Source organism: Ornithorhynchus anatinus, chromosome Y2 (assembly GCF_004115215.2).
Source record: "Ornithorhynchus anatinus isolate Pmale09 chromosome Y2, mOrnAna1.pri.v4, whole genome shotgun sequence".
In the NCBI taxonomy this organism is placed as follows: domain Eukaryota; kingdom Metazoa; phylum Chordata; class Mammalia; order Monotremata; family Ornithorhynchidae; genus Ornithorhynchus; species Ornithorhynchus anatinus.
In genome coordinates, this window is record NC_053176.1 from 2,628,533 (window position 1) to 2,639,777 (window position 11,245).

General features: G+C 41.6%; 1 protein-coding gene across 6 annotated transcripts in view; it reads left to right on the forward strand.

Annotated features, from left to right (window-relative positions):
• Positions 1 to 10,623, forward strand: part of LOC114808660 (ras-responsive element-binding protein 1) — a 205,919-nt gene extending 195,296 nt beyond the window's left edge. For 5 of the 6 annotated variants that reach the window (XM_039910969.1, XM_039910971.1, XM_039910970.1 and 2 more), the window contains 2 exons: positions 2,142 to 2,984; positions 7,005 to 10,623. In XM_039910969.1, the coding sequence (XP_039766903.1) occupies positions 2,142 to 2,984; positions 7,005 to 7,528 (1,367 nt within the window). In that variant the 3' untranslated portion in view covers positions 7,529 to 10,623. The remainder of the gene's footprint in view (positions 1 to 2,141; positions 2,985 to 7,004) is intronic. The other variant, XR_005659696.1, reaches the window with a different exon arrangement.
• Positions 10,624 to 11,245: the final 622 nt, after the last annotated feature.

An 11,245-nucleotide genomic window follows, 5' to 3' on the forward strand; every position in this document is an offset into this window, starting at 1 on the left:
TCAATCACTTTTTCTAATGTGATTTTGGAGTAATTTAAACATTCCTTTGATTTAGATTTCATATCTTCCTCCCCATCAGAGTGTGAGCCTCATATGAGATGAGGATTGTCTCCAATTTAGTCTGTTCTGATGTTAGCATAGTACTTGGCAAATAATGAGTGCTTAACAAATACTGCAATTATTATTATTACTCTGTGTGTTCACTTAACTGCTCCTTGTTCATACATTTCCCAGTTTCAACAGCCTTGCTAAATCAAGAATCAATAAGCCTACAAAACTTCTGTTTAGATCACAGATTATGCCTTTTGTTACCCATATTTCCCATGCCACTTAAATTCACACATTGCCTGTAGGAAGTATGCACATAATCCCCTACAGACTAAATTGACAGGAAGAGCCAAAAAATACCAAAGATCATCTTCAGTTCCTTTAGGCTGGTTACGTAGACTTCATTAGTCCTACTGCCTGATGTCCTGCCTTAAAAAAAGGCCACTGGCCCCAAATATCCAGGATCTATAAGAAACCACACAGCTACATGGACCAATGTTTATGCTACAGGCCATCTGGAATTTGAAAGTATTAGTTATGAGAAGCATTGTTGCCCAGTAGATAGTCCTGGGACAAGGGTTCTAATCCCAACTCTGCCACTTGTCTGTGGTGGAACTTTGAGCAAATCACTTAACTTCTGTGCTTCAGTTACCTCATTTGTAAAATGGAGATTAAAACTCTAAGGCCCCGTATGGGACATGGACTGTGTCCAACTTGATTAGTTTGTCTATATCTCAGTGCTTAGTACAGCGCGTAGAACATAGTAGGCACTTTACATTCGGTCCCATGGCTTCAACTGCCGCCTCTATGTGGATGATACTTAAATCTACATCTCCAGCCCTGATCTCTCTTCCTCTCTGCAGTCTCACATTTTCTACTGCCTTCAAGACATCTTTACTTGGATTTCCTCCAATCACTTAAGCTCAGCATATCCAAACAAAACGCCGTATCTTCCCTCCCAAACCCTTTTCTTCCCGTGACTTTCCCATCATTATAGATGGCACCACTATCCTTCTTGTCTCACAAGCCCATAACTTTGTTGTTATACTTGACTCCTTTCTCTCATTCAACAGATATTCAATCAATCACTAAGTTCTGTCTGTTCCACCCTCACAACATCACTCAAATCCACGTTTTCCTCTCCATCCAAACTGCAGCAACACTACTACAATCATTTGTCCTATCCCACGTTGATTCCATATTATCCTCCTTACTCTATTCGGTGTTGCCCAGCCATACAGCACTTAGATACTTATTCAATCCATCAACACATAATCCATCAATCAATACATATCCATCAGTAAGTTCTGTCTGTTCCACTTTCACAACATCACTCAAATCCACGTTTTCCTGTCCATCCAAACTGCAGCAACACTACTACAATCACTTGTCCTATCCCACCTTGATTCTCTATCATCCTCCTTACTCTGTTTGGTGTTGCCCAGTCCTACAGCACTTAGGTACTTATGCACTATTTATTTATTTATTTATTAATGTCTGTCTTCCCCTCTGTATGGGGTATGAAATGTGTCTGTTATTGTGCTGTTTTCTCTCAAAACCTTCATACAATGCATAGTAAGCAGTCAATAAATATGATTGATTGATTTATTGGAGAATTAGCAGAAATGTTCCTTGGCTATAATGAGTTTACAGTCTATAAGCATTCACAGTTGCCTTAATACTAAGGATAGTTATATTGCAAAAAGCTATCCTGTCTTAGGAATCCTATCTTTACACTATATTCCTCTGTCCATCTCTGCCTTAGTTTTCCTCTTAGGAGTTGAGCTTCCTCCATGCAGTCTTATGAGGTCTTGACTGCTTTTAAGTGTCTAAATGCTCTGCTATGTTCAGGCCAAAGACTTCTGACAGCAAAGGCTAATCTTGAGAATGACTGTGTTCTGCCTTCAGCCCCTGTGTTCTACCCCCTGAGAGCACACCTCTTTTTACCAGATCCTGGATTTCAGTAGCACTAGGAAGTTAGCCAACAGGGAGAAAACCTCTCCAGGTAAGTGCTGTTGGCAAGACTTGCATAGTCCCAGTTCCAGATTAGTAAGTGTGCAACTGAAACTCTTCTCTTTTGTTTTCTCACACAGATAGTCAGTCTGATATAGAGATGCCAGCCACGGGAATTGAAATATTAGACCTGACCTCCAGAGAGAAACAGCCAGAGACAGTTGCTGTGCTCAGCCATGAAGAAGAAGACTGCCCTGCTGATGGACAAGATAAGCAGCAAGCTGATTCACCTGATGAAGAAGGTATGAGTAATGAGGAGGAGGAGGAAGAAGAAGATGAAGAAGAGGACGAAGAAGAAAAAAAAGGAGAAGGTGAGGAGGAAGAGGAGGCAGAGGAAGGTTTGGAAGAGAAGGATGAGGATGACTCCATCAGCAGTAAAAGCCTTGACCTCAATTTTGCCAGCAAGCTAATGGACTTCAAGCTTACAGACAGTGATCAGAGCCTGGGGGCCAATGGTGTGTCTTCCCAAAATGAAAAGAAATATGCGTGTGATATCTGTAGAAAGAGTGTCAAGTTCACTGCATCCATGAGCCGCCACAAGAAGTCTCATACACGTGAACACAGGAGAAATGAGAAGACCAGTGAGGATGAGAGCAGGAGTGGACCAGAAGGGAACTCAGACACCCCTTTTGGCGATATAGATCCTGAGCAGGAAGAGAGGCTGGTAAATTTGAAAGTGGTGGAGTCCCCAGTGGTGGGCAAGGCCCCGACTGGAAAGGAGAATGAGGAAAGCGAGAGTGGCTCTGAGGGAGAGAACATGTTAGAGAGGAAGTCCTCTGGGAAGAGTGACAATGACAAGAAACCAAAGACCAATGGGGCGAAAAGTATCAGCAAGGCAGACAAGAGGAAAAAGGTCTGCACTGTTTGTAACAAACGGTTCTGGTCTCTGCAAGACTTGACAAGACACATGAGGTCCCACACAGGTAAAGAGAGAATGAGACTGAAACAGAAAGGGAGGAGCAGGAACCCTGGTAGCCCTCAGAAAAGGATGAGAAGAAAGGTCCCTTGATCCTCAAATTTTAACTCTTTCCAACTTGCTGGTAAAATACATTTTCCAGAGCCCACATTGGAGTTCTGCCCAACTTCTCTCATGTGGAGGGCCCAGGACAGTAACAAATTGCCCTAGTTCACTTCAGGATCACAGCCAAAGTGTTTGTCCATCATTATCAGCTTCAGTGGAATTTATTTAGTTCTTACTCTGTTCATAGTACTGTACTGGCACTTGGGAAAATATAATACAACAGAGTTATTTCCCATAAAACCTTATCTGCTCTTGACCCTTAACAAAGGAGAGACAGTGGTGATTCCTCTGGGGCTGAGCTGCTGTCCCTATTGTACCATTTTGGACTACTCCATCTAAAACCCCACTTGTCCAAAGGAATGCCACTGGCTTTGAGAAAAGAAGCCATTTGAGGCACATGAAATAGAGAGAACATCTTTTTATAGAAAAAAATGTAGGCAAAGAAATCAGATATGGCTGGCAGTGTTATCCCTTGGTTGGGAGTAAAAGGGACAGCCTTGTAAAATAGGTGCAACAGTATATATTGTAACCATTTGTTTATCAGACTGTTGTCCACTTGGGTTCTTATAATGTGGTTCAAGGTCTTACTTACTCATAATCCTACTCAAATATTTTTTTCAGAAACTGTGTCTGTTTTGGACCCCTTCCTCTCAGGGTTTGCAGCATCTATTCAGTTTATGACAGTCTGCACCCTCAATTTACATTACATTAATTTATAATAAATTTATATTAAATTTCTCATTAGTAGGAGAGCTTCCTTATCACATCAATTACCAGAAATGCTCTGTCTGGGATGACAAAAATGAAGATATTTACAACCTGACTAGTGATGAATCAGTACTTCGAAGAATAGGAAGGTTTTACTACATCTGTTCTTTCATGAGAACCAAAGGCTCTGGAATTCAGCAGTTCCCACACTGTTGTGATTTGCGTTATTGTCTTTTCACACTGGCAAGTTGTCAGAGGATTTTAAGAGTATCATATTTTGGAAGTGGTCCAAAGCTACTTTGTTGAATCCAGACCCATAAGGATGTTGGGAAATGAAATTGGCTGTGTGTTTCCTTATTGGAGAAGAATCAGGACTGAGTGCCAAACCATATCCATGGCCTTTTAGCTTGCTAGGCCCACCTGTCCATCAGCGAGGTCTGCCTTGGGATCTGCCCCAGGAATCCATCAGGACATTCTAAATGACGGGGGTTTACATGCCTTTTCCCCTATGTCTCCTGTTGCTAAACCCTGTAATCTGCTCAGGGGCCCATCAGCCATCCCTGAGATTGTAGAGATTAGTTATGAGTTGTACAGTGGTCAGTTATGGGGAAGCAACATGACCCAGTGGAAAGGCAAGAGGACTGGGAGTCAGGGGACTGGGTTCAAATCCCAGCTCTGCCATGAGCCTGCTGTGGGCAAGTCACTTCACTTCTGTGCCTTGCCTTTCGCCATATGCTGCCCTCTCTTTCCCCATATGCTAAAACAGGGATTCAATTCCTGTTCTCCTTCCACTTAGACTCTGAGAACTTCATGTAGGACAAAGACTATGCCTGACCTGAAGATCTTGTATCTATCCCAGTGCTTAGTACAGTGCTTGGCATGTAGTAAACATTTAACAAATTTCACAAATATTTGTTATACATGAGGTTGCATGTGTGTTTCCATATTGGAGAAGATTCAGGACTGAGTGCCAAAACATTCCCATGGCCTATAGACCTGCTAGGCCCACTTGCCCATCAGAGAGGCCTGCCTTGGCATCTGCCCCAAGGATCCAGCAGGACATTCTAATGACAAGGGATTAAATGTCTTTCCCCCTCTGCCTCCTGTTACCTCCTAGTAATTCTTATTTCTAGGAACTTTGCAGCAGAGACTTGAGACTGGATCTCTACCATCCCATTTACACCCAAAGCAGTTGAAATAGCTTTATGACCAAAATTAAAAGTAACTTATTCTACTACTACAGTAATGATAATAATAGTGGTATTTGTCAAGTGCTTACTATTTGCCAGGCAATGTTTTAAACACTGGCATATATACAAGAAAATCGGGTTGGACATAATCCCTGTCCCACATATGGCTCACCGCCTTCTTAATCTCCATTTTACAGATGAGAGAACTGAGGCCCAGAGGAGTTAAGCGACTTGCCCAAGGTCACACAGCAGTCAAATGGAGTTGAGCTTAGAATCCATGACCTTCTGATTCCCAGGCCCATGCTGTATGCACTATGCCATGCTGTTTATAATGGTAGTAGTTGTAGTAGAAATAGCAATAGTGCTGTGATGCAATTGGAAATGACAAAATAAAGAAATGACACATTACCTTCCTCAAAGGAGCTCAAACTCTGGGATGAAAAATCTGAAAATATTTACCAATTGACTAGTGATGAAACCTCAATTTGAGGAATATGAAGATTTTGCTACTTCTTTCTTGAAAGCCAATGGCCATCTTCCTTCAGAAATCTGGATTGTAACGGAATATAATTTGGGTTGCCTTTCCTTCTCTGACTTTGTCTTTTCCTACTCACAAGTTGTTGGAGGGGTTTAAGCAGTGTGTATCTATGCATACCCAAGAACAAAGACTTGCTCCTTGAGGATCACCATCTCTAGTCCTTAGTAAAATTATAGGTAATCCAAGTGTAGTCATCTCGATATTTTGTGCTCTGAGAGAAAAAATGGAACAGTTATCCAGGCAAAATGCCAAATATGAACTCTTTGACCGATTTTTCCAAAAGTCGGAATAACCCCGGCTCTGCCACTTGTCAGCTATGTGACTGTGGGCAAGTCACTTAACTTCTCTGTGCCTCAGTTACCTCATTTGTAAAATGGGGATTAACTGTGAGCCTCACGTGGGACAACCTGATTACCCTATATCTACCCCAGCGCTAAGAACAGTTCTCTGCATACATAGTAAGCGCTTAACAAATACGAACATTATTATTATTATATCACCTTGGCCCAGGGTCTTCTGCTTCTCCCATTGCTTTTCCCTTTACACCATCTTCTTGTTAATCTGCTTTGAACTAAGGTCTGCTGTCAGTCATGCATTAGGGGATTTGAAAGAGCCCAGAGTTTGATCTCCTTCGTAGAAGATATTCTGGGACTCCAGAACAAGTGATGTGGTCAAATGCTTACACAGTTCTGCCTTTGTAAAGAGGAGATGTAGCTGCTCTAACTCTGCAGCTAAAATCAACCAATCAATTGCCTGAATTTATTCAATATCTAATGAGTGCAAAGTAACATTCTGAATACATCAGTGGGAGCCATGTAAGCAGGCACTGAGGGCTTGCCTATAAACAAGCCTATGATTTGGGAAGAAATGCTGTTTCCAGTATCAGTCTGTGCCCTCCTTTACAGAAATGATCTCTTCCTGGTCGTCTTCCTTTGGCCACTCCAACACCTATAGCCCATGCTTTTGAGAATGAAGCTGGGTCTGATGCCAAACATTCGGTAAAGAAGTGAAGCTGAAGCAGTTTCTCATCCCTGGCCTCTCACGGGGTCGACAGGGAGTCACTTACCCTGAGTGTCAGCTGACTCCTAACTATGCTTAGCTCATCAAGCTTAGCTCGTCAGTCTAAAATGGCCACTGACAAAGTCCAGAACTGCTTTATGTGCTCACAATATTTTGTCACTTCTCAAAGCAAAGGAGGAGAGGATCACATTGAATGGTATTTATTCCGAAGATGCCATTGCTCCAGCTTTGTTCAGAGCCCTGGAGAAAGATAATAGTTCAAAACTGGTCTCTGGCTCTCAAAACAGATTGGTTGCTAGGCAAAAGGAAAGGAAAAAAACATATGCACAGAAAGACCACCTATGCACTGAAATTTGCAGGTCAAGAGGAAAGGAAAGTTTCAGGTTTCTCACCTAGGTAGTTGTTTTATAGCTTCAATTCCCACTATGTAAATTTAATGATTTTTCATTCTATCTTGGTACTCCAGGAGAAAGGCCTTACAAGTGTCAGACCTGTGAGCGGACCTTCACACTGAAACACAGCCTAGTCCGTCATCAGCGCATCCACCAGAAAGTTAAAAATACCAAGCACCAAAGCAAAAGAAGGGCCAAGAAGGAAAGGAGTGAATGTAACAGTGAGAATGAGTCTGCACACAGCAGTGCAAATCCCATCTCAGAGAACGAGGGCGACTTGAATCTGGCACTAAGCAGCCATTTGGCCATCACCCAGAGCCAGAGGGAGAGTTTGACCAGAGCGGTCAAGGATCTGGCTCACAAGGAGGAGTCTGCTGGAGAGGGATTGGCTGGGGTTGGTCTGCCTGAGCCAAGCAAGAATGCACAGCAGTCAGCTCTTGGAGGGAGCATTCAAGAGCAGGAGTCTCAGGGTAACACTGATGGCAGGAGCCCATCAGTTTTCATTCAGGACCTGCTGGGTGGGCATGGCAAAGTGATGCCTGTGAATCACATTTTTGCCTCCACAGACAGTGCTTCTCAGCTGGTGGGGATGGAATGACTTTGTGAACTCAGCCTTGCCTGTCCCTCCATCACCATTGTACAAACTAAAGCCAGCAGAGCAAAGTATTTAGAATATGTGGCAGGAGAGATTTCCTCAAGTGACCTTTGATGAGAAGTGACAGGAAGAAACCAAGCATGGAAGTTTGGCAGACTGGATCTAGTGCCATAGCTTTTTCAGTGTGATAATGCAAAGATACTGCAGTATACTGATGTATACTGATATGAGTGCCTTACTACTTTGCTAGATCTTTTAATATCATAGTTTTTTTCCAAAACGATTTAAAAAACAACAAGTATTTTAATGAATTAGTTGGAGAGGACCTTTTTCATTTAAGCATTAATGTTACTTTTTTTGTAATGGTGGTGTGCAGCTCGTTCTATCTCTGTGATAGTCTTTGTTGTCTGTTCTCTGAGCTGGAACTGGGAAGAAGGCAATGCAATTGGATACTCTTTGGCGAATAACTGGAAGAAAACGTCATAAATTTCATTTAAAAGTACCAGGGGAAATGTGGATGAGACACGCATTTCTCAAATTGACTTCTTTTTGCATTTTACTTTGTGGTGGAATTGTAATCTGGCTCCAGGTATTCAGAGTTGTGGGTAAGGAAGGTATTCAGAATTGGTACAAGCCAAAACTAGGAGAGATACTATCTTCAATCGCAAACTAGTGCCCACTCTTTGGTGTTAGAAATTTTGTTCTTGTTAATGTTTTAAGACTTTCTTTCCTGGCTGAACATACAGAGAAGAGTTTCTTTAGCAAGTTAGCCTATGGCAATTATGCACAGCTGTTATAAATCTTTGATTTTCTTTTTTGCTTCAACAGATATCATTATTAGTAGTAGTAGTAGTAGTATTAATGAGTCAGTTTGCTAGTCTGTACAGTTAGCAGAAACCAATGGGCAATATTTGTCCTCAGAGATCACCCACACAACTTAGATATCTATGAAATGATTGATTGAAGTTTTTACCAGCATACAGCCACTGCAACTCACTTCTACTCTACTTTAAGGAACCTGTCATCAGTGCCTGGAGGCTTGGGCAGAGGCCAGTCAATAGGCATCATAAGTGGGCAGAGGAACATCTGGGCAGAGCAAGGGGTCGGGAGAGGATAAAAGTATTCCCATGAACTTGGGTGTGGGTGTTTGTGCCTGCACCTTTAATGGAGGTGGGAGGCCTGGCAGGGGGAGAGATCCATCTGAAACACAAAGAAAGTGTTAAAGGTCGTGTGCAGAAAAGCAGGCAGGGATGAAATCTGTTTCAAGAGAAGTTTTCAGTCTTATAGTTCATAAGCAGGCCCGCCAGACACTTTTGCCAAGCAGTGGAGATGGTACTGTTGCTGATAATCTTCAGATTTCAGCTCTATAATAAAACTAACATATCTTCCTGCAGTTTTGATTGGGTGCTTGAAGATGAGCTTGGGCATTTCCAGCAACTTCTCTTGACTGTCCGAACCTTTGGATGCACAGATGTAAGTTTTTCAACCAACATCCTGTGGCCCACAGTGGAACCCACTGTAACCACTAGTGTCAAGGGGAAGAAAAATAAATCTACTGTAGCTAGGCTTGTGGCAGCTAAGCATTTTCTTGTCCTTTAGTTTGAGTCTCTAGGACCTAAAAGCCGTAGTGTTGTCAGGAACTCCTTGCGCTTTTTCCTCCTCTTGAACTCCTTCTCCCTCGCTCCTATTAGCCACTACCCGCAACCGTTCTTCTTTGTTTTCTGACTGATGCCCCTTGTCTGATTTTTCTCAAGAGGTTGGGAAGGAAGGAGACATTTTTGTCCTTGAACCATAGCTCTTGGTGCAGACAGACATACATTTCATTTTTCCTTTTTGTTCTGATTTCTCACAAATTCCTGTTGGCTGAAATTCAACTGCCCAAGATTCTGAGGCATAAAAACTGTCTAAGATAGAAAGCAAAATGATACCCTTGCATATGGAAAGAAAAAAAGTTGATATATGGTTTGTTTTTTTTTTTTTATTTTTAATCAAAAAGAAAAGTGTTGTGGACGGACCGACTAAAGACAAAATGTTTTACTCCAGATCTAAAATAAATTAGAACCATTGATTCCTTTTATAACTTTACTAGGTATGTTCTACTTAATTAAAAACCATCCTTTAATTTTTATTATAATTATTATTGGTTTCTTATGTGTTTCTTTTCCTTTTTTTTTCAATTCTCCACACTAAACCACAATCTTGTGGGAGAGAAGCCATTACTAATCTCTGTGCTGCAGTATAATCTAGGGAGTAATCAGTTTTCCAGCAGTGTAGCTGGAACAACAGGTGGCAATAATCACTTGTTTTAAAAAGTTTTATTTAGACTTTATCTGCATCCTAATCATGATAAGGTTTTGCCACATTTTATTAGCATTTTAATTAGTTGTTTGAGAAATATATTGTTTGTTTATGGATTCCCCTCCTCCCCCTCAATGTTAAGCTGTGAAGTTTATAATATGTTTAAACTATGGGTGACTCTTAGGCATAGTTTGCATGTTCAGCTAATTTGTCTTTATATTTTGTTTGATTCTTTTTTTTCTTTCTCAGGGCTTATACAAAGAAATGCAGCTTCTGAAATTATTGTGTGATGTTCAGGTGTTTTGTTTTTTTCAAAGTAATGATTTTAATGCTAAGAATTCAGTCACTACGTTGAACACTTGTCTGTGAAAGCAATTACAGCGAAGACCCTATAACCTATTTTGAATAGCCTTCAGAGTGCTTTCATGTCAGTGAACGCGTTTCAAAAAATATTTAAGTACTACATGCTTTCCCTTTGTCTTTTATTCTCTTTCTCCTTTCCTCTCTTTTTGTCTCTCATTTTCTAAGAAGGAAGATAATCCTAGTAATCTCAGCCCATGCATTAAAGAGGAAACAATGGTATATATGTAGAATTCATATTTTTCCAAAGGGAACTTAAATTGCTGCTACAGGTTGCGTACATGACTGCTTTAAACCACGTGAATAGAGAATCACAAGTTTTATTTTGGTACTTTTATTCCTCTTTGTATTCAGTTGTACAGTCATTTCAAATTCAGAGTGAAAGTAAAGCTGTGTTGTATCAAACCATCTAAACAATAAAATGCTGTTTTTAAAAACTATTGATCTCCAGATGCCTACAACAGCCTCTGTAGGCTTTTGTTCTGGGTGGCTATTTTCTTCCAAACCTGACTCTGACAGCCGGGTTGCCATCCAGCTGCTGACCATGAACCCATGGGCTCTCCTGCCCACTGTCTTATGTCTAGTGCTCTTGTTCTGGAGCTGGCTTCTGGAGCAAGGCAACTTGAAAGCAGTGTAGAGAAAGGGTTATGTGGAGTTCTTGTCTCCTGGTAGCCCTAAAAACTCTCCTTTGTTCTGGTGAGCTACCCAGTAATTACTGGATCAGGTTTCCCTCCCAATCTGCTCTGACCAGGATTCCTGAAACAACCGTCCTTGCCTGCATATGGCACAGGTCCTGATTGGAACCAAGGCCCCTCCCAAGGCTTTCTGGCTTCACTCTCTCTAGTTGGGCAGTTGTGTGTAAAACAACTGAGCTCTCTTTTTATTTTCTGGCTTTTTTTCTGGGTGGGTTTTGTGGCTCTACACCTTGGCCTTTTCCCTTGGGTTTCTCAGGAAGCTGAAACAGACCCCTCCAACCCATATTCAACCAGTCTGACCTCACTGTGGCTGACCTCACAAGTCAAGGTGCAACAGCGACTGCAGCTGTTGCAGAGCTGTGCATAC